The 24,915-nt window shown below is 37.2% G+C and overlaps 1 protein-coding gene across 1 annotated transcript; it reads right to left on the minus strand.

Moving 5' to 3' along the window:
- Positions 1 to 2,188: 2,188 nt before the first annotated feature.
- LOC145768567 (deoxyribonuclease-1-like) lies at positions 2,189 to 20,183 on the minus strand. Its single transcript, XM_082580094.1, has 7 exons — positions 20,119 to 20,183; positions 19,169 to 19,341; positions 17,813 to 17,916; positions 17,461 to 17,573; positions 16,874 to 17,028; positions 5,318 to 5,408; positions 2,189 to 4,108 (listed from the first exon to the last, which is right to left on the minus strand). Exons 1-7 carry the CDS (start codon positions 20,152 to 20,154, stop codon positions 4,061 to 4,063), a joined length of 720 nt encoding a protein of 239 aa, XP_082436220.1. The 5' UTR covers positions 20,155 to 20,183; the 3' UTR covers positions 2,189 to 4,060.
- Positions 20,184 to 24,915: the final 4,732 nt, after the last annotated feature.

A 24,915-nucleotide genomic window follows, 5' to 3' on the forward strand; every position in this document is an offset into this window, starting at 1 on the left:
AACCTGAACTTCGTGATTTCCTTACTGACACCATGAAAGATCTTAAATCTAATGGCTATATTGAGCGTGCTGGTGAAGCAGGAAATGTCAAGGGATCTGAATGGTATTTACCATACTTTGTGACGTCACAATTAAAAAAGCGTATTGTTTACGATGGCAAGTCTGAATTTCGAGGAACTTGTGTTAATGATGTAATGTTTTCGGGTCCTGACTTGTTAAACCCTCTGGTAGATCTCTTGGCTAGATTTCGGCTGAGTAGACTTGGTTTCGTGGCCGATATGACCAAGTACTTTTTTCACATTTTGGACTCTTCAATACGTAAGCCCAATTTTATTGAACTGCTTACGTACACAGGCAGTGCCGTTCGGATCGTGAACGAACGCCCTTTGGTACCTTTGAGTGACGACCCTAGGGATTTTACTGTCATCACCCCTGCCTCACTTTTGACCCCATACTTAGACCCATACTGTGCTGTTGGGCAACCACATGATTGTGACCAATTAAGAAGGGATTATCGGTTCAATTTGTCACTTTCTCAGCAGTTTTGGAGTAAATGGATCGATTTTTACTTGCCAGGTCTTCAGAGCCGGAAAAAATGGCTAAAAATGGCCGAGAATTTGGAGCCTGGTCAACTTGTAGTGGTAGGTTCTCTCCAAGACATTGGTAAACGTGGGAAGTATCAACTTGGGAGGGTGCATAAGGTAGTTCCACAAATTAGGAAAGGGAAGCCTGTGGTTCGTAGAGCCAAAGTTGCCGTCTGCAACTATGATGAGAGTACGGGGAAAGTAAAAGTAGACTACGTGTTGAAGGATATTTCGTGCCTCGCCCCCGTAAAGAACACCTAAGTGTTAGGGTTTGAGCCTGGTTTTGTCTGCGGTGGCCGACCCTTGTCTGAGCCCGGAACAGTCGGTTATTATCGCAACTATTGTATATAGCGTCATTTTAGCGTGTAGCCTACCTATGGTACCAATTTCATGTATCGTCGTGTTTATTCTTATTGCTGTTCATTCTTTGCATGCCCTTTGTATTTGCCTATTAACTTAAACGTGAGTGATTCAAACAATTAGTGTATCATGTGTTTTTATTCATTGGCTCACAATTGTCGTCAATTCTTTTTTAGTTATGCCATGTCAGACTGTCATAACTAGGGGCCGCTATGTTCCAGACAATGGTTCACCTATTCAAACGTCATATAAAAACCGTTCAAGTCTACTGAATATTACGTCATGCAAGTTGCTAGAAAATGTGCCAAAATTGCACCATTGTTCATAAGATTTGTGTCAAACCTGTTTGGGCCTGTTTAAACAGGAAATATTACATCAGCTTTAAACACCTGTTGGAATGACTTCATAATTGTCTTTCATTATTGCGTCACAGTACTGCATACGTGAATTTGAGATATTGCTATCTATTCTGGTCATTCGTAAAATGATTGTTTGAAAGTTGGCCGCACATTTAACTGTTGGCTTAGTGCTTGCTAGCTGGACAAAAGTTCCGTCTTTTAACCAAGTAATCTGTTCTGTAGTGACAGTTTTCAGTATTGTACGGCATTGCACCCCCCTCGTTTTCGATAGCCTCGGGCTAATTTTACAGAAATACACTGTTTGAAAAGAAGTTCAAGTGTGTGTTTCTTCGGTCATTATATACAGACGAACGGATTCGGGAACTTTATGTTAAAATTTTCCCAAGAAGAGATTATGGTTTACCGCTGTGACTACCCCCCTAAATTGATCCACCCTAATGTAGAAGGAAATAGTAAATTTTCAAGTGGCTGGTGGCAGATCAAGATGTCGTCAGATTACATTCTAATTTTGCACAACTGTTTTTAGTAGTAATTGACAAGTTTTCCAACCCCAAACTAATAAAAAATTTATAAAAAGTGTTTTCACTCCACCGTACTGTTGATGCGAATAAAACAGTTTAACACCTAGTGGTGCCATGCCATACTGACGAGCCCAGCCTCATGGGCGAAACACAGTGTCTATCGCTGTCAATTCTAGCTACAAATCGGCTGCCGAGAAACATAAAAAAATATCATTAGCCTATAGCCTAAATGAATTAATTTTTAACAAGGCTTTGTTCAACTTCATTTTTTTGTGACAGCAGTCTATTGATCAATGCTTAACTTAGAAATCCAAACTTTAGTCAGCAGTCTATCAATATCACCACTCACAGTTTTGCAATGACAAAGATTATAACAAATTAATATTGATTAGAAATGAATAAAGGAAGAAATTCTTTGCAACGGTCGAAAATTCTATTGATTTTTGATAAAATTTATAGAAAAACATCAAATCAACATATAGATTAGTCTACTAAATTTTAATGCTGTGCGCCAACATAAAGCTCAGTAATACAAATTCGTCAATGTCATCAATTGTCAAGGTGCGTCGCGAGTTCACAAACATTTTATCCCATTAGGCCTATAGGAGAAGCAATATGCCAAAATTTCAGATAAAATTTTTTTGAGGGTCCGCAACCGCTTCGAAGGTACCAAAAGCGTCTACCAAAACTAAAAGTTTGAGAATCACTGATATGGAAAAACCTAGGAACATCACACAACTCAGGCGAAAAAAAAATTGAAAAAAGAAAACTAATCGGGAAAAAATGATGGTTTGCAAAAATAAGAGAATTGAAAGTGGTTACTTTTAGCGCCAAAGAATTCTCTTTCGCAAACCATCATTTTTTCCCGATTAGTTTTCTTTTTTCAATTTTCTCTTTCGCCTTAGTTGTGTGATGTTCTAGGGCTCTAGGCGTTACCGCATAATATAGCTGCTTGACCACGCCAGTGTTGATAAAAAACGAGTATTTTTTCACTTTAAATTAAAAAGCAGCGGATAGCGGAAGTGCGACTGAAAAAAATAGCGTCTCTCCCGCTACTTTGGAAAAAAATAGCGGCGCTACTCCAACTAAAAAGTAGCGCGCTACTGCCCACCTCTGCATGTTGCTAATTTGGGCAGTTGGGCTAACCGGATTCACATAATTTGTTGTTATAGGCTAATTGTGCCCAAATCAGGATGATGCAATTTTGTAGATGAACAAATTTAAGATTTATTAATTTTGGAATTTCAACTGCATCATGTTTATTTGAGCAATTTCTGGGAAAGATTATTCAGTTTCAAGATGATTTTTTTTTATGTCTCCCTACATCAACATGACACTTGTAAATAGCCTAAACAAATTAATGACACTTTGTTATTTGCTTGTCACTATATCAAACAATGAACTCATGATTGTGAGTGCATATCAAATTTGAAACGTCTACAGATTAAATTTTATTTAGAACTTGCAATTTTTCTAATTTACAAAATTTTTCAACTTTTTGTTGAGCAACCTTTAACCAGACAATTGTTGTTGGTTTTTCCTCAAATTTGCTACGATTTGTACTGGGACGAATTTCGTACAACAACAGGGGCCAACAGTCCCTACCCCCTGGCCCGTACGCTTGTGCATCGTAACAAGAACATAAATCGTCGAAAGATGTCGTAGCCTAAACCTATTTTTTTCCACCTTTTCAGCAGTCTTATATTTACCAACGTTTGCTAGCAGGCAATTTTTTCGATTAATTTGGCAATCTAATGGATTAGCCTACAATCGGCTTGGTTAGGTTTAAAAAATACCGCATAAACATTAGGGCAATTTAGTTAGACAAACAGTGTTTTCCATATTCAAAACAGTGCCACAGGCCATTATATAAACAAAAAGTACCTGTAGGCTTACAAAAAAAAATATAAAAGAACAATTGTAACAATTCGTGGTCTATATACAGTAAAATTACGGTGTACATTATTTCACTTTTAAAACATTTTCCTGAGGTAGCCTATAGGCCTACTGTAATTAGAAAATATTTTTAACTGGCATGCAACTAGCGATAATAAGAACTAAAACAACGTGATTTTTGCTTTAATGACTCTGTTTATCGTCATCATTTCATTGCATGAAAGGCTGAAGCAGCTACGTTGTCAATCGTGTTCACTTTTTTTGCACAGGGCTATCTTTGGCAGGGTCCTCAGAATGCAAACTGCTGTTCCCAGAAGAATCAGTCTAGCACTCTAGGCCATCACTGAAGAGTAAACTCGACAGGGTAGTGATCGCTTACGTCCAAAGTCTGCAAACAATGCATTTTGATGTTTGGACTTGGGTACCGACATTTTTTTATCTACTGGCAAACTAATAAGTTACCGCATGCAAATTGTAGAAATTATACAACAAAACTTATCTGTAGCTAGCCTACACAAAATAGAGCGCCCAGTGCAAATCAAAAGTGTAGACTACTATAGAGGTTGTCGTATGACAGGGGCGTCCAACCCGTGGCCCGCGAGAAGGTTCTGAGTGGCCCGCGTGATATTTTTTGAAATGGCATATATTATATAATCAACTCAATCGCCAACGTAATTTATGGCGAACTTACATTCCGATAAATTGGCATTTATTGTTTGCTTTCTTTCTCTATTACTCTATAATCCCTAGTGCATGGGGTGCGCAACTGTTCAGTGTTCAAGTTAATTTTATTGTATCACAATGCACATTGTTACGCATCACATTTTCCACATTGTTACGTCCACCCTTTTCCACACAGTAGTACTGGTGCTTCAAGAGTCAGTCAATCAGCAATATTTCTTGCTTTTAGCGAGAGAAGTTCAAAACTTTCTATTGCTAGAATTTTACAAAAAAAATTGTTTCTTAAAAAAAGATCAGAGGATTCATGGATTGGCAGTTTTCGTGACATCATTATTCGGCAGCACTTACTTGTGCGAGCAAGTTTTTCGTGGATGAACCTAGAGACAGCCGGACAATACATTACGGGACGCGCAACTTCGCTGTTCCGGCAACATCAGAAGGGTCAATTGCTAATTTGACATTTTTACGCTTTGCTGCTGGCTTGCTTTCAACTAAAAATCTTAAACCACTTTAAAACCAACTTCACTCTTCTTATGTAACCCATACAATGTACAAATACATTTCTAAGATTAGAATTTGGGTGTGAGGGTTTTATTTAGAAATTATCAGACAGGCATTTTTAAGATTACAAATTAGCAGTAAATACTCAAGTGGCCGCGCAACCATTCGTAAACTACATGTGGCCCTTTGGCCAAAAAGGTTGGACAATGGACACCCCTGTCGTATGACCTCCTTTTAGAAACAAACAAGCGCTATGAATGCCTATGATTCATTTTGTAAAAGCATTTGTAAGAAAAATCAAATAAGTAGGCTTACGTTATAGCCATATACCGCCATCAAAAATGGTTAGCCTACCGTACTGATAAAAGTAGTTTAATTGAAAGCTGGACTACAGCCTAAAACAAACTGTAATTACCGAATTTTGTGATAACTCGTAGTCGAGGTCAAATCGATGAACTGCAGCACAGCAAGAATTTTGGCGAATTTCATTTCCGGCCAAAATTATTCTGAAACGAAAAAAAAAAAACATTTTAACCGGTCAAGTAGCTATTAATATTTTGATTCAAGTCTTTATGAATCCAAGTTTTAGCTTACCCTTCTACATAGGAGTGTCCTACAAGTCAGTAGTTACAAACTGAGCAAATGGTAGTTGAGCAAGTGACAACTGAGCAAGCAACATTTCAGCATGTAGCTGAAGATGGCAAATGATGAAACTGAGCATGCAGAAACTTGGCATGTCACAAGTCAGCATGTTTCGGTTTACAGTTTAGCAAGCGACGACCGAGCAAGTCCGATGCTAGGTGAAAATCTCATTTGCTGACTTGCACACTAGCTGGAATGTAGGGGAAGGCGGGGCAAGTTAAGCAGGTTTTTTTTAAATCTATTTTTTTTATTTCACCAACTTTTTCGAAGATTCAAGTATTGCATTTCAAAAACATGCTAATAAGCCAAGTTTTTAGACAAAAACTGGTTGGTTATATTTATTATGTTGCACTGTATTCAAGTTTAAGTAACGATTGTACAACTTGCCCCGGATTATTTTTCCGGGGCAAGTTGTGCAGCACCATTGGGCAAGCTGTGTAGCACCATAGGGTAAGTTGAGCAACAACAATCGTTCATTTTGACAAGGGGCAAGTTGAGCAACTTATTACAACCAGCAAAAGTACAGACAATTCAACAAATCAACTATTTTTACATTCATTCACTAGTCATATTTTACATTCATTTATGTGGAAGACTTTCAAACTATGTAAAAATAGCTAATAGGCTAGAACATTTGTAAATTAACAAAGGCGGTTTACAGGAACAGTTGCACAACTTGCCCCATTTACATTTTTTTTTTAAAAACAAAAAATTTCAAGAAAACTAACAAATGTACGAAAAAATTTTACCTGCGAAAATACAACTACATCATATGTCTACTGACCCCTTCTGCTAAAGTTTGACTAGTTCTACTGTGCATCCAAAAAATCAAAATTTCGTTTGCATCCGAATTTAGATCCTAAGACCTAAACACCTTATATCGTTGATCAAGCATAACCTGCCCAAAAGCTGATAACTGCGATTCACGTGCTTCAAAGGCATTATAGGTAAAATATAAAAATGGCGTTAAAGATTCATTACGCTATTTATTTCCTTTCAAACGGGGACTTGCACAACTTGCCCCGTTGCACAACTTGCCCCGCCTTCCTCTACCTAGGATACTTGCTGAATTAAAACACTTGCGGAGTTTTCGCATGCCGAATGGTCCAAGACCCTTCTACAGAAATTATAAAATGCAATTAGTTTAATTAACTTACAGTAAATCAAACTATTTTTAATTTTACGAGCGGGGTCACTGTTCCTTTAATTGCTATATAGCCTACACAGGGCTGGATTTAGACCATGAGAGGCCCTAGATGAGGCCCCTCCCTATTTTGAGGTCTGAATTTCTCTCTAAACAACATCACATGTCATTGCTTAATGTTAAAAATATGAGTGCATTAACCTCTTCGTTCTTTTCATTTTCCACATTCATGGGTGCAAATTTTAATTAATAGAATAAAAATTTAGTTTAGGCAGTTTTGCTTTTAATTTTAATTTCTTTGATCAAACATCCGTTACAATAATTGTAAAGTTTATTTACGAGGACATAAGAATTAGTTACAGCCATCAAATAGAGTAACACTAGGCTACCAAATTTTCTTTTCTAGCTTTGGTCAAAGCAAAATCATGCAAAAGTTCATCAAAATTTATCTGTTTAAGTTTGTCACTCTCAATGCACAGAATGCTCAGTGCAGACAACCTTTCTTGAGGCATTGTCGATCTCAATTTATTTTTGATGCTTTTGAGCCTTGAGAAAGATCTCTCTTCTGAGCAGTTTGATTGATTGATTGAATCTTTATCCTCGGACTGGAAAAGCTTCTTGCAGAGCTTAATCCTGGCAGTTTCGCATACTTGTAGAGGCTTTGAATCACTGACGCAGGCCCGGTCGTCGAGATTGACAGAGTGAAGTTTCCGATTGTTGAAGTCTTGTTGCCGGGGTAATATTCCATTCACTAGGTGCCGCTGAATGGAGAGCAGTCCTTAACGTGCGTTGCTCAAGCGCACACCCCGAGAGTCGAACCAGCGCCGCTTGATCTTGAAGCTTCTTCGTTCCAGAAGTGACGCGCTAACCAATTGAGCTATCGGTTTAGTGACCATTAAGCTTAGAAACAGTTTTAATATTGCTTCCACGTTAGGAATGGCAGTGTTAATTTTTTCCTTGCATATAATTTCATAAAAATCTCCATGAGACAAGGAAATAAATTGCTCTTCTGTACCAGCAAGCCCTTGGTTTTGTGTTTGTCTCAGGTACAAATGAAAATGTAGAAGTTCATCAGCAAGTTTCGGGTCAACATCTTCCGGATACGCTTCCTTTAAAAGTTCTACGCCTCGTACAATTTCCACCTTAGTGCTTTCAGATCATCAAGAAAGAGGAATATTTCTGCATAGTCACTGTACTGTACACATTAGCTCTTCCTCTTAAATTGGCTTCAAGCACGTCGAGCATAGGAATAAAAAAATTTATTTCAAACCTTTCGTTTGAAGGGAGTTCACTTAAAGCGTCAGGTACATCAGTGATGTACGCGCATACAAAAAATATTGACGCCGTCAGCGCAAACGCAAACGTTCGAAAACCTATACGCCGCATGCGTCAACGCAACTTGTAGAAAAAGTTGGCGGCGTCAGCGTTAGCGCATACTCTAGCGCAAACCCATTATGTTTGCTAAGTGCCAAACATTCACACGGTATAAACCACTCGAAACAACACACTTTTCAAGCCACTTCGCGATTTCTCGTTACAAGAAATTATCTTTTTGGCCGGAAGGCACATCTGGCATTGAAAATATAAGTTTTTGCCTTTCGAAGAAGAGAGCTTAAAATACTTTTCCATGTAGGGCTATGGATTTGTATTATCATGCTCCATTTCACTTGGAGATTAGTATTACCGCAAGTTATTCCCTGAATACAATATTGTAGTGTAAGAAACTGTAGCATATGCCTATCAAGAAAATTCTAGTATTATACTAACTGTCGCTAGTAATATACTAACTGTCGCTCCCTAAAAATCCATTATAAAAAACACTATTTTTAAAATGATTCCGTTTGAATAAGACTGATGTTGCTTTTAATGCCATAATTCTCTCAGTAAGCTCTATGCTTTTTTCTGATAAGATTTTTAAAAAGTGGGTTAATGGAAGACAAAACTGCCAGACACAAGCAAGTTTAGATTCTGAACTGCACAACTCTTTGTTATTAGCATTCAGGGATAGTTAGCATTACTACTGTTATTAGCAGTAGGCTACTCAAAAGCCTCTCACAATTGGCCCCTGGATGCATGTTTTGCTAAACTGATCATCAAGTTACAAAACATATATAATTACATACTTACGCAACAGAATGTATAAATTGTCAAGTAAAAATTACCTTAGCTTGATAGCCTACTGTATGTAGGCCTACACATTAGTACGCTACATAGCCTACAAGAATAACAGGCAAAGGCAAAGTAATGTACTACATATAACATACAGAGTACAACATCATGCAAGCAATCACGGTCGGAGACCAAATATTTGAGTTTGTTTAGATACATAGGCTGCATTGCTCATGGCCTGAAAAGTTTCTGATTTGCCCCAAAATGCAAGACTTAACTAAGGGTACGTTTACATGACGTTTCATTGCGCCCGAAACGAAAGATTTCCGCTTCGGTTCGTTTGGCGAACGCGTAATCTGTTTACACGCGGCGACCGAAGCGAGATTCATGGCGGTCTGGATTTCACATCGGTAGTTTTGACAGAAATGAAACCGATGTCAAGTGGTTGCGGCTATGTAAACACGCCGCAATGAGATCCTAGCAATGAGATTAGACCTAGTGCTAGCTAGTAGTTTGATTATAGTCAGTTAACTGGTAGCCTACTGTATTTGCAGAGTAGCACATAAAAAGAACTTGAACATAAATAAAATACTGTAGTTTTGTTTTTGAAGTAATAATATTAGAATTTTTCTACTGGTCTAGAATGTTGGCTGTGCTTTAGCCAGTAATTGGTAATTATGAACCAGCCATCTGCAACCAATGCTCCCAATTTCTGAAAGATATGCTGCAAAATGTATTAGGATCTAGGAGAACTTGAACATTACATCAGTGCAATACCTTTGTATTTGTGAAGTTATGATGATACATTTTCAACTGGGACTAGTCGAGAATGTTGGCTGTTTGTTTAGACTGAGCACAAAGACTTTTTGTCAAGGTCATCTGTACTCATTTGAGACATGCATTGGACTGGTGCACTAGTGAAGAGCAAATAATTAGATAATAAATTAAGCTAGTCCATTCTTGAAGAACACAAGTAAATTTGCTCTGAAATTGTGATGTCAGTCTATTGATCCAAAAGAATTTTGAAAATACTTGTGCTATTTTAGTACTGGTTACTGTACCCTTTGAAATTGCATGTTTTATTGTAGAATCTATGTTTGTTTTTTTGGTAGAAAACTACGTTATTACAATTTCAAGACATTAACTTTCATTTAAATATCATTTGTGTTTACAATTAATTAATTTATCATGCAACACTCCACACCAGAGAGAAATGAAGGAATGTGCAGTAGGTGAGTGGATGTTGTATGTGTCGCCTTGACTGTATTAACAGCAACCTTGAGTTTATATGTAGGCTACCATGACTTCATTCACAGCAGCTCAGTTGATTTGTTTTTGTTGGTGGAAAAACTGTACAACCACAACTTATAATTCGCACAAGTGCAGTTGATATTTGATTATCACTATATTAAAACATATCAACTTCTTCCAACAAATTAATGCTCCAGATAGCAAAAAATAGGTCATTTTGTTTTTACTGATGAGTGAAATAATGGTTAATTAATTAAGCATATATGCCAGTGGCTGCTCGTGATTATTTGTAATGGGCGGGCTGCAAGCTTGGTTAGATATATTTATTAGTGAATGATAATTTTATTAGAGTTTTAAAAAATGTACAAGAAATACGTGCGAAAATATACACCGTAGTGAAATATGTAGCCGAAAACTGAGCTAAAAACCCCTCACTGATCTGAATTTTGTTTATTAAGCTATATTCTTAAAAAAAAACTTTGAAAATAATTGTATTTAGGCTTGAGGCTAGTTACTTTTCATTACTGAGCGATTTACTCACATGCTTTGTTTAAGTTGTGATGCAGTAAACTCTAGGATTTGACAAAAACCAGCCTCTGCGGCCCCATGGATGGGCAGCCACTAATGTACAACCAATTTACACCCAAATATTTTAACTGGTCTTTTTTTTTCAGCAACTACGCAAATGCACCCAAAAGACGAAGACTTGAGAATCTTGTGGAAGATGTCAGAAAAAATGCAGCCGGTGAAGGATCACATGAAGAAATGATCACTCTGAACCTCTTCGCAGCTGATGCCGTTCCACAGAGGAAAACACCAGATAAACGGTGGATGTGGGACAGTGAAAAGGTTAACCTGCTGATTGACAACTTGCAGGCGTATAAGAATGACATGGACATGAAAGGCCTAGACTTTCAGTCTGATTTGGTTCGATGCTATTCTAAAGTTAGGGAAATGATGGCGGAGTCTTTTCCGATAGATTTTGGGCCTTCTTGCAATGCTGCATTGCAAGACACAGATAATATGACTCCGCAAGAGTTTCAAGTGCATAGAAAAAACATTCAAAAACTAGATAAACTAAGAAAAGATGGGTACAATCGCATCAAAAGTAAAGTGAAAGAACTCAGGTCTGGATACAAGGCTGCAATTGACAAAGGGTCGAGGTCTGGTTCTGGGCGGCTTGTATTTGAGAATTATGAGAGGTTGCAAGCAATATGGGGTGGGTCGCCTTCAGTTATCTCACTTACTTGTGGAGAAGCTGGCCTGAACATCTCCAATACCGATAATACAATTGCTGGTGATGACACTGCTGAGCAATGTGATGCTGGTTGCAGTTCGCAACAGCAAGACAACGACAGCAGAAGAAGGAAACTCAGCAAAAAGTTGTCTGTTCACCAACGCGATGTCTTGCAGATGAAGCTCAGTCAGGAAGAGCTGGACCTAAAGAGAGAGGCCATCAACGTCATGAAAGAGAATGCCCAAGCTACCCGTGATGCTATTTGGTCAATGTCGCAGTCGATGGAAACTATTGCAGAGAGCCTCAAAGAAGGCTTTGCAGCAATAGCTAGTTCTATCGTGCAATCCCAGCAAGGGCGCATTTCTGAACGTAGCCATAGAGCAAATGAAGATGACTGCATGTAAGATTATGGTGTATGAAGATTGAAGAACTGATTATTGATTGCATATTAAAATGATTAACTACTGCATACTACTCCTTTTTTTCTTGCTTGTATTGATGCAGAGAATAGTGACACAGTTTGCGTGGGTTATGATAATACTGTATACAGGTCAACGTTCAAATGTGTAACATGGAATTTGGCAGAAATAATTTTCGTTTATATGATACAGACAGAGAGGTTGTATGGTAACTCTAAAGTAATCCCAACATTTGTCCATTCAACTTAGGCCAACTGAGGTGAGCAACAAAAGAGAAATTGTTGACATAGCACTGGCAACACACGTAAACAACTAAACATACCAAGCAACGAATAAAAACCAAGCTGCATTTCAAATAAAAAAAATGTCTACTGCGAATTATCTAAAAGAAATTCCGCCAAGACATTGCGAATGCGTTTGCCATCGGAGGAAGAATACGAATACAATTTATCAACGTTTTTGTGATGGTTGCAGCATTGCATCCTTTCATCTAGACCCATGAGTGTTTGGACATCAACATTGTTAATTTCAACGTTATTTAACTCACAAAAGTTGTGTAAGACAAAACACGAGTAAATTAATGTGGGAACAAAGTCAGTGTCAACATCGATAACTTTATGTAAAATGCGCCATCGTGCCTTAAGTCTTCCAAATGCACATTCAATTTGATTTCTGGCTGCTCTTAAATGACGGTTAAACACAAGTTCCTTTGGATTTTTAACATTGGGATATTCTTTCATTAAATTGGGCAGCAATGGATAGGCAGGGTCACCAAGCAAAACTGGGGGAACAGGGTCATAGCCTGGAAGAAGCTCTTGACAGTCAAATAAAATAAGTTTTTGAGAAAAGGCTTTGTTAATGGAGCAGTTGGCGTACACTCTTGCATCATGAACACTGCCAGGCCATCGAACTTCAACATTCATGAAAACTCCCTTTTCGTCACAAATTGCTTGGCAGTTAACTGAATATTTCATTTTATAGCAAAAGTAATCATGAGGATTTTCTGACGGTTGTTTAATTGCAACATGAGTTCCATCAACACAGCCAATAACTTGTGGAATTAAAATTTTTTTTCTAAACCTACTGGCTATCAAATTTATTTTATCTGCATTGTCAGGAAAAATGATAAGCCGAGGTCCAAGATGCTTGCATAATGCAGAACACACCATTTTGACTGATAGAGATACGGTGGCCTTTGAAATTCCAAAAGTGTTGGCAGTCATTCGAAGGGATCCTTGATCCTTTAAATAATATAAAACAATCCCCAAACGTTTTTCAGCAGTTATTGGTGAATCCCCCAACCGCGAATTTTTTTTTTTGAAGCACGAAATGTTTTTCATCACCCACTCTTTAATTCTGAAGATATATTATTTTGGTGGTAATCCACTTCTAGCTAGTTGCGTCTACCTTACAAAACAATTTATTTCAGGCGAAAACTCCATCAACTTCGGATAGACGGAACAAAAGCGTCACATGGGGGAAGCATTTTCGAGGAAGGGGAAAAATCCCTAATGCGTGAATGCGCAGTTGGGGAAATTCGTGGATACAACAAATCTTTCAATTGCACGTTTATTTCGTAATAAATTTGCTTCCATTTGACATGGTTAGCTCCTGCATACCTACTGATTATTTTCACATAGTTTCATTTGAAAAAAAGAACAAACCTTGGCGTAATGGATCCCGAAAACGATGTTGGTCGGTAGGAAAATATGCATAAATTTCCTCGGATCCGAAATTTTCCTAATTTTTATTTATTTAGTGAAAAAATATCAATCCAAAGATTTTAAAGACTTGAGAACACAATAGCAGAGTTAACATTACTCATCAATTGATTGATTGAATGTTTATCCTCGGACTGGGAAAGCTTCTTGCAGAGCTTAATCCTGGCAGTTTCGCATACTTGCAGAGGCTTTGAATCACTGACACAGGCCCGGTCACCGAGATTGGCAGAGAGAAGTTTCCGATTGTTGAAGTCATGTTGCTGGGAATTATTCCATCCAGTAGTTGCCGCTGAATGGAGAGAAGTCGTGAACGTGCGACGTGCGTTGCTCAAGCGCACATCCCGAGAGTCGAACCAGCACCGCTTGATCTTGAAGCTTCTTCGTTCCAGAAGTCACGCGCTAACCAACAGAGCTATCGGGCGGACGCCACTACACAACGCAACAGTGGAAAAAAGAAATTTATTAAAGAAATTAAAATGAACAACACAGCATAAGAAAAACAATCAATCAAAATCAATCAATCAAAAACAATCAATCAAAATCAAGCAATCAATCAAAAACGGTGTCCGACGTTTTCTTCGTAAACAGTTCTTCGTAAAGCAATTGTTCGTAAGCAACTTTTCGTAAAACAATTCTTCGTAAAGTTAATTCTTTGTAAAACAATTCTTCCCAAAGCATTTATTCGTGCATGCATGCAACTTCCTCACTTTTTCTATGACCTGATCAAAACGGATATATTTATATAGTCAGGAAGAACAGCTCATACGACGAAGAAGAAAACGGATATGACAAAAGCAGGGTTGCCAGGTCCACTTATGGAAAAAATGCCAAACAACTAAACAAAAAATGCCAAATGACCTAAAAAAAATGCCAAATAGGCAAATCGGAGCAAAATCAAAGGTTTCTTCATTAATAAATAATGGAATTGGTAAAAAATGGGTAAAACTGCAAAAAAGCTCAGCCTACACTTGCTGCTATTGCACAACCTAGCTATCTTCATTCTTGAGAGTACCGTATTCTTCAGAAAAACAATTTTGAAAAAATGCCTAACAGGATTTTTTTCATGCCAAACAACATAAAAAAATTTCAAATTTATGAAATTTGGCATTACAAATGCCAACCTGGCATCCCTGGAAAAAAGCATGGTCGCTATTGCGCAGTGGTAAAATTGCTCTAACCGCGCTTCTTGCTATCGCTATGTAGTGGTTGCTGTTTCGAACTTTATTTGCCGCAAGGTGGTAGAGTATTCTTTTCTGATTTCATTAATCTTTCAATGGTCATTGTAGGTTCACTAGAAGAGATTTAACAGCAAAGTTAGTGCAGACGGTCAGAAAGTTGTAATTTTTTTAGGGAAAGGGTTTTGGGACTAGGCCAAACATTTGCTGATTGCTAAAATCTGAAAAGCGGTTTTGGCCTAATTTTTAGTGCAGAAATAGGGATAGCAATCTTCTTGCCTGTGCCATTTCAGTTTTTGAGTTTGAACAAATATTAGCCTGTTTATTTTGAAATTCGTGATTGGGGTAATTTTACCAAAAATTCGCGGTTGGGGGAATGTCCACTGTGTCTGGGCGAAATGCTTCACTGTGTGGAGTGATGTATTCTCGCACATGGTCGACTAGCGTCATAAAAGAAGGAAAATCCATGCGAACATTGGCACACCACTCTTCTGCTGGCATCCGGCCCATTAGTAAGTTATCCCACCACAACGTGGTTCGACCTGGGTTTTTCCAAACTGCTCTTTTTTTCTTCAACCTAAAACAAAAGAAAAAGTGATGTACAGTTTAGCTGTAAAAAGATTTAACAGTGATCGCTATGCCGTTGGTAAAACATTTAGTAGTGTATGTGATGTAGCTCGAATGAATTTTGCTTGGACACACAACTGCACTCTGTAATAAAATGTCCAGACATGTTACAGTGCACTCTTTACATCACACCCAAACAACAGCATAACTTAAACAAGGCCTTAATGTGGCCAGCAAAGCAACAGTTAGCATAGTAGGTTATGTAGTTATAATTCATTTACAACCAAATTATCTTACTAATAATATCGTAAATATTATAATTACCTCTTAACTTGTCTATTGTGCTTTCTATGCAATGTGCTGTAATCATTTATTAAAGACAGCAGTTTAGCTTCTTGAGCTTCCAGTTGGGTTGTAATAATGGGTATCCATCGCAGTTGCAGGTGCATCAACGCAACTAATGAACCCACCAATAGGGGCAAAACAGCAAGCAATTTCTTTAATTCCGCTGCCATTTCTCAAAAGTAAAGTTATGAAATAATTTCTGTAGCTTTATTTTCGACGTACAGTAGCCTACTCAACTGCTGACTGCTCAGTAGCAACCGGCGCGAAAATCACTCATGCGTAGAGACAGAATTCCCTTCGCCCGAAACCAACTGCAGTCGCAACGAGATTCCATGTGAACAAAAAGTTTTTCACGCCGCTTTGAGATTTCATTTCGGTCATTTTCATTTCGCCTTTCATGTAAACGTAGCCTAATACAAATTAAAGTGCTCACAATTGCTTACAAACGCCTTCAACACTGCTTGACTAAAAAAACTTCACACTACAAAGCCAAGTCATTGTTTACATTTTACATGGAGCGACATTACCAACCTACCTACTTGCTTGCTTACATTACATTCCTGTTCTGACCCGTAATTTACTAAGTAATTTCTCAGTAGGCCTAAGTTGTTTTAACTAATTCTTTCTTTTTTTCTGCAAGACTTCAGTCTCCACGTGGCACTCTAGCGTCAAAGGCAGTAGTGCGATATACAAACAAACTTCAGCTGACTGAACAATAGATGACACTGTGACACAACACTAGAACAATGGGCAATTGCAAGACGTCAACATTTCGCAGTTTGACAAAAAAATTGCAAACAACAACTAAGACATTAAAAAGTATGCGTTGACGCTATGCGCTAAAAAAACGCGAAAACTTTACGGCGCAGCCTCAAGCGCAAACTGTCCAAAAAAATGTGGCCGCAAGCGTTAGCGCAAACAAAAAGTCTACGCCGCAAGTATGCGGCGTAGAATTTGCGGCGCATACGTACATCTCTGGGTACATTTCTTTGTCTCCTAGTGACAGCTCTATACAGTTAATATTCGGCAAAGTTGCTTTTGCTTGCTGATCAAACTAATCTCTAATTTCGCTTAGAAAGTCTGTCAAACCAATTGTGTATAGAATTTTTACTCTGAAAAGCTTGATATATATATACTTTAGGTAGGGTTTAAACTTGTCAAGTTTTTAAAAAGAATTACAACTTCGAAACCGAATTTCGAGGCCCCTGGACGTTGAGGCCCTAAGATTCAGCCTATGCCTATAGCCTATTAGTAAATCCGGCCCTGTATATACATAATTTTTTTGTAAAAGTGTTAATTTCCACAACAAGCATAAAGCATTAACAAGCTTGCTTGTTTTAGTATGGTGATTATTAACTTACCTATCGTAAGCACAATTCGTTTGCGTTGTAGTTGTATCTGCTCCATCTGGAATCATCCAGTGAAATCTTTCATCTAATCTCAAATTTACTCTTTCCCAGCATGATTTGCAAACGTACGTGCAGTCAGCGTTCAAATCACCCGCTATAATTGCATTCTGAAAAGACAATACGAAATCAACAAGCTGGTTATCAAAATTTAAATTCTTCATAAAAACTCAAAAAAAAAACGTTTTAGTTTCAAATGCTTTGTATTGACAATGATGCAGCAAATTTTGCTTTGCTAAATAATGAGTTTTATACATAAGCTAGTGAGCACATCACTAAATCCCATTTGTCATTAAATCCATGGATTTATATTGGCTACTGTAGCACTGTTGTCTATTCATCGCAAATATGCATTGCTCTCAGCGCTCGCAGCAGACAGTGCCAGCTCAGCGGTCTAGACTCTAGAGGAGCAGCCAAGTCATTAACAAAAAAATGTTTTTTCTTCACTAATTGTTTTAAAAACACATCAAAAGGTCTTGCAATGTATCCTACTATGAGTAGACTATCATGATAAGTTGCTCGGGAAAAGTTCAACCACTTACAGGACCCAATAAACGGACCGATTCTTCATACACTGCAATTAAGCTATTCATTTCCTCAATGGCGTCTGAAGGCTTCGAATGCATTGGAATGAATGTGAAGTTTTTGATTGGTCCTGCGAAAGTAGAAGGATGAATAAATAAGCTTTTAAAGTGAATTGGATCAACAAATTGTATAAAAACACGTTGCGATAGGCTACTCTTAATTCTTATGTAGTCTATGTTATTCATTGCTTTGTTTGCCTCTACTTCTGTGCTACATTTTACGGACTGAAAAAAGTTTAATAACAAACGGAAGGAGAAGCTGAGTGGACTTTAGAACATCTTCTCACAAATTACCCCATAACTACTCTACCTTCGTAATCCAGCCTTTGGAACCTCACTACCAGTGGCTCTCTTTCGAAAACGTCATTTTCATCTTCGTGTTCGTACATTGCTGTTATCGCTAACTTGCTTTTCCTGTATAAATTACATTATACATTTTATTCATTTAAAAGTTTTTAAACCTTTAGACGTTATTGAGATACATGTTCGAAGCATAATCTTGTCATTTTTCTGCCTTTGCTAATAATAGGCTACGTGAAACTCCAACAAGCGGCAAGACTTTCGTCTCTAAAGCATCAACAACATCTCATTTTGCCATTTAGGACTACTGTATAGAACCACAAGAAAGAAAAATGTCACCGTGTTCTCAAAATATAGTTTTAAAGTAAAAAAAATGCTTTAGAAAATACCCTTTTTAATAAAATGAAAAATTGGTTTTCCAATTAACCGCAATTTTTCATGTCCCTCAATGTCAGATATGAACAAGAGATGGTTTGTTCTTCCATATAGATGCAAACCATAAAAATGCACTGCAGAAACTTAGCGTAATTTCATAGCAGCTGATGTTTAACGTTACATAGGAGTGATTCCAAATTCACACCATGCTGTAAATATAGTATGTAGACGTTCTGAACCCGCGCAACAACATATGGACTTCTTGACCAACTTAATTCAAGACAGCTTTACTTGCTAGGACGCATCCACTTGTAAAAAGGACATATAATAAGTTACTAATGCCTAAAAGACCTCTTACTTGATTTGGTTCTCAGGGTGTGCGCTTGAGCAAAGCACTTCAGGACTGCTTTCGATTCAGCGGCACCAACTAGATGGAATAATTCTCCAGCAACAACACTTCAACAACAACAAGTATCAGGAAACTCCACTCTTTCAGTCTCGGTGACCCGGCCTATGAGAAGCTACTATAGGATTAACCTCTCAGAAAAGCTTTTTGTTTTGTTTGTCGTATCCAGGTTTTCACCCGGTGGTTGAAGATTTAGATTAAGTGGACGGGAAGGCAAGGAAGCCAATCTTCGTGTCCACCTTCAGGCATGCCTTAAAGTGTCCTACCACAGACACAGCCGCATGCTCTTGAGCGGTGTCGAACCGGCGCCCTCTCGATTGCCGTTCCAGTGTTCTCACCACTCGGCTATGCAGCCGACTTTTTGTGGTCCGAGGATAAAGATCAATACAACAAAATATGTTTTTTATAAAGTAAAATGACAAGCTGCAAAATGCAAGAGCCATTTTTGAAAACTTTAACTCCAATTGATTTGATTCTCACAAACCAACATTGAGTTTATATTTTCGTGAAGTTTAGATCTAAATAAATTTTTTTGAAAATTACTTCTGATAAATCAAAGTAGCCTATTTTTTTATCGGACATTACCTGTATATAAAACCGTATTGTTCTTTGGATGATGTTCTTCCCGCTCTCTTTCCTACGACATACGCAAAAGTATCATTGTGCTCCGCATTGATGGCAGCAACAAGTTGTGGAAAAGATTTTCCCTTGGAATCGCGAATTTCCATAACAAGGGATAAGTCTGGTCGAGAGAGGACCTTTAAAAGTACGTCATCAGATAAGTGATACGTTTCACCTACAACAAGTGAGATTTTATTTTGTCAACTTCGGTGACTTGGCCTGTAGGTAGCTTATCACTTGTTTAAAGTCTTTGCAAGTATCTGAAACTTCCAGGGTTAAGATAAGGTTTCTTCGGTCAGAAAATTAGGAGTCTAACAATCAATTCATTTTTGGTAAAATGGTTTTTGATTTTTAATACATTTGTTGGCTACGCTTTTGTGTATACGCTGAAGTCGTTAAAAGTTGCAATCAGATAGGTCTTAGCGCACAAGCATTCAAAGCAGAGCTACAAAAAAGCTTTTGTCAAACAATAATCATCAACATACGGTAACTTCATCTAAAAAAAGCAAATTAATTAATTTCATATTGTCTATAGACGAAGGATGACCTAGTGACCATACCTTAAAATAATGACATATCAATGTGTGCTGTGTAGGACAATATGATATGCATGCATACATCGTGTGCTGCGTCAGAGTGTGTTTATAAAAACTGGGAAGCATTTCGGGATTTCCCTCACATTGTCAGAGGCTATTTTTTCTTATCAAACATGTAGCCAACAGCAGCATGTTTGCAAATTTCAAAGCTGACAAAGCAAGCGCTTTGGCGTTGCTGATAGTGATGTAATGTAAATTTTTAACAGAAAACTTAGTTTTACAAGCTAATCCAAAATCACTCGTCAAGTTAATGGAGACCTTTAATCGATTGGGCTACATTTTGAATGTCAAAAAAATGTAAAATAAATAACGACTCACCTTAACTAAAGCTGCAACAGTTGTAGGGTTTTGCATTTTCTTCACACCAAAGATTCTAACATTAAAAGCGCTGATCAGCAAAGGCTCATTTTCACAAACACACTTACACACAGCATGTGCGTAAGCAAAAAATAATAGAATGATGGCAACGCGAAAGTAGATGTAATTCATATTCTTAATTTTAGTTGAATATAAAGAATAAAACCTGTAAAATTACGTCGATTTCGGTTTTACAAAGAGACATTGCGTGTACTGCAATGATAACAAAGTTGAACAGGTTCAAAAATTCAATTATTTGGGCTCAATACTAAATCCAAGCACCCGATGTGAAGAAGAAATTAGACGACGCATTGCATTATCAAAGTCGAGTTTCAACACCATGACAAAAATCTTTAAAGATCGAAAGCTCTCCAAAACTTTAAAAATTCGTTTGTTAAAATGCTTTGTTTGGTCAATTTTGATGTACGGATGTGAAACCTGGACGCTAACAACAAAAACCTGAAAAAAGCTTGAAGCTGCAGAAATGTGGTTTTACCGAAGAATTCTTAAAATTCCATGGACAGCTTTTCGAACCAACAGAGCAGTTCTCCAACAGATGGGCCAGGAGCAGCAGATAATGAGATCTATAGAAATGCGGCAACTGAAGTTCTTGGGTCACAGCATAAGGAAAGGCGAACTTGAAGATTTATCTTTAAGTGGAAAAATAATAGGAAAACGGTCAAGAGGAGCTCAAAGATTCACATTTTTGCACAATTTTCAACCATAAATCAAAAACCCTACTACAATTTGGCAAGACGCACGAGATGGATCAAACTGGAATATCATTGTAGCCTACATCGAGGGCTATATCAGCAGCCATGATACCTACAGAGAGAGAGATAACATACCGGTTAAAGTAAAGCTTGCACGATCAATTTACTTATTATTTAGCATATTTTGTCTGCTTGTTTCACTATTTCTTTGTTGATTTCTGCTTCTGCACATTTTATTATTTCCCGCATTTCTTCGATGTTGTAATTTTGAAATGACATCACTATTGTAGCAGCTTTTGCGTCATCCATTTATTTTCTACAAATTGGTGATAATAACAATAATGATAATGATCAGACGTCATTGGTCGTAATTTTTGGTAAGTACTAATTAGATTCTGATGTCATGGCTGACACTCCAGCCTACTTTATTCTATAATATTTTTTAAACGTTTTTTATTCCAGTTCAAATTTGGTCATTTCCGGCGTGTCAGTTAAAGGATTTTCAACAAAAACGCAAGGATTTCTTGTTCACTCACTCAACATTTTGTGCGAATAAACTACAAATAAGATAGGATGTTTTAGTTTGTTTTTCATGAGATCTATGCCAAATTTGATTTCGCTATTTTCCTTAAAACAAGGCGAACCATAAGTTGATAGAAAAGCTGAAACACTGATCATAAAGAACAGAACATAGCCTCCGACTACAACATTAACAGATGTTTTCAAGCGCTTTTAAGTAATTTAGGCTATACTTATATATTATGTTTTAGTTTAGATCTATCCAATTTATCCTGCAATGGGTTATGCGAATACTCCACTAAAAAACTTAAACCTCAAAAGCTCTCTTTTCCTTTCAAATTATTAGTTATCTATTCTAGAGTTTCGTGTGCAAGGAAAATGTACTTCGAAATCTTTAAATGAATGACTTTTGAATTCTATGCTTTTCAATTGAATACGTGAATTTAACAAGGGCCCAAGTCTTTTTTTTAATTTTACTTTTTTGTGCGTTTCCAATTCTAAAAGTTACCTGAAAAAATGAACAATTTGTTCAGGCCTAAACCTGAAAAATACCCCCGCAACATTTCCAATGGTTTTAAGAAAAGCCCAACTCCATCAATTAGGCTTCAACTTTTCCGTAGTTTGTCCACAGAATCTTCACCGAACGACATTTTCAGACATAATACTTCTTGACAGCATATGTAAGTATACAATTATTATCGAAATTCCACATCAAAAATAAAAGACCAAAATAATTAAAACGCACTTATCTCAAACTCACTTTTTAGAGAAGTGCTGGGCACTTCTTGAATTAACGTATTCAATTGTAAGGCGCCACAATCTATAGGCTATTATCCAAACCATCAAATTAATATTGAAAAATCATTTGTAATATTTTTCAGCTGCTAAAGTTTTTATGTGTAGGCCTATCTAACGTCTGACAAACTTCAATTTGTTTTAAAGCTACTCTTAGCATTTCTATCCAATTGATCTCCTTATGTACCTTCAAACGAGGAATTTTTAGAAATGCTTGAAACGTTGATACTATTAGACTTAGACTATGAATGACTCGAGCTACAATGCACTACAGCAATTCAACTGCCAGCTGTAGCGATGATTACAAAGCATATATATAGGGTTCCGTAATGACTCATCAACGACTATTATTACTTTATTTCTTAGTTTGCGTCACTGACTACACAGTCAAATTAAACAACATTTTATACGCATGTGAAAAGCACATATTTCTTTGCACTTGGAAATGCATTCTTTACTTCATGCTTCGACACTGTTGAAGAAAGCAATATATAGTAGGGTAATATTAGATAGCCTTTAGCCTATTTATTTAAGTGAGGTTACAAAAATGAGAACAAAAAGCAACGCATAAATCATAAAGTTGTATGCTTTTGAAAAACTAACTTTAAAACGTTTTTTGATTGTTTTGCTTTTTTGAATGTTAAACATCTTCTCAGACTCCTCTGCGGTTTGTGTAGTATATTGGGGGGACGTAATAAGTTGTGACACAATGGAAAGCATTCATTCTGACTGTACAACTGGCTACAGTGTATAGGCTATTTGCACTAGCAAGCATATTTTAACTACAGTCCATACAGTCACTGCAATGTCCACATGTCTAAACTTTTCAAAAACTATAACATTAAAATAATACTCCCCTAGTGATAATATTTTCTTATTTTTGATGATACACTCGAACAATAGCACTATAGAAAACTGCAGTCCTACATTATGAAAGTGATATCTCTGCTCAACATTTAAGTCCTAGGGCTTTTATAGTTAGCATTAATGGGTACTTTTAGCACAAAATTACTGAATTTAAAAATATCTTGTACTTTGCCTTGTTCTTGCGTGCTGTACCGTCACCAATTTAAAGTAACATTATAACATGATTAATTCAAATTGTTAGCAATTTAAGCTGGTAATGGTTTACATGCTGTAAGTAGGCTATCATGGGTGGTTCCCTTCTTCAGCATTATTTATTGACATGGTCGTTTTCGTTTGTATAATGAGGGAAGTTAATCAGTTATGAGTGACGTAGCGACAGGTTTGTTTTAAGGAGAAAAAACAACTGGACGCGCTTTTTTGTGTAAGGAACATACTTTACGTAAAATATGGCAAAAAATTGTTTATTTTACAAACAACTGTTTTACGAACAATTCTTGTGCAATAAAAAAGTCGTTTTTTTGCTTAATTTGTTATGAAGATATTTATTGACGTGTGTATGTGTGTTACCAATGAATACGATGCATACAAGTTCTGTAACCCTGTCTCGCTGACTTGGATCAAACATCCATTCGAGCTAAAACCCATATCGTTAAAACATTACAATTTTTATAAAGTTTTTATGCCATTTATACAGAAATATTTTTTATAGACAATGACATCACAAACAAAACCAGACTCGATCGCAAGTTACAAAATGATGCTACTACCGTTTCTGCAAAGAAATGATGATATTTTAAAGGTTTTGTAACGTTATTAATCTAACATTGTTAAATTGCTAATATGCAACAGTCACCCATGCAATAGGGTGGAGTGAAAACACTTTTTTCCTCATTTTGCTTAGCTTGGGGTTGGAAAACTTGCCAATTACTACTAAAAACAATTGTGCAAAATTAGAATGTAATCTGACGATATCTTGATCTGCCACCAGCCACTTGAAAATTTACTATTTCCTTCTACATTAGGGTGGATCAATTTAAGGGGGTGTAAAACTTTTTTTTCTCATTTTGCATAGCTTGTGTAGCCAAAACTTGACATTGGGCATATAGAACACTGTGCTAAAAGTATATTTCGATCGAACAAATTTTTGATCTGCAACCACGCCATTACTTATCGACTAAAAACGCAAAAATACATGCAAATGTATTTGAATTTGACGTTAGCATAGTGATTTATTGCAATGCAATGGAAATGATAATATGCATCAAACTTCCTCGCTTTAGATGAAATAGTCACGTTTCGATTCGAACTTGGGCATTTCTTGTCGTGATTCAATGCGTGAGCGTATAAATCCATCTCTCGAATTAACCCCGCACACCGCCGCTGAAGCTTCCGTCACCAACTTGACGCACCTTTCTACCACCTGTGTGTGACATGGAAATCGAGGGAATAAAAGTTTTAGAGTGTCCTTAGCTGCAATCATGTCTCGCAATTCTTTGTCCCCCATGTTTCTTGTTACATAAGGCTCGCTGAGATTGAGAGCCTGCCAGTCAACCATACGTAGTATTCGTTGGCGTCAAACTTTAAGGGCGGAATACAGAATCGTCGCATTGTTCTCTATTCGTGATGGCTTGATCGAGCTTTTTTAATTCGCTTAAGTCCAAGCTCACGGATATCACTACCAATGGCAAATTTAAAGTGGTAAATAAAAAGCATGCCCATGCGGTGAAGCAGGAATGCAGGTGGCTCTGGAACGCCCCAAGCGTAGATAGTCATTTGTTAGCCCCCTTTAGCAACAGAGAACTTGCATTTGTCATTAAACAAGTTAAAAGTGGGAAAGCACAAGGGCCCGATAATACCCCTCCAG

Source organism: Aplidium turbinatum, chromosome 4 (assembly GCF_918807975.1).
Source record: "Aplidium turbinatum chromosome 4, kaAplTurb1.1, whole genome shotgun sequence".
Classification (NCBI taxonomy): domain Eukaryota; kingdom Metazoa; phylum Chordata; class Ascidiacea; order Aplousobranchia; family Polyclinidae; genus Aplidium; species Aplidium turbinatum.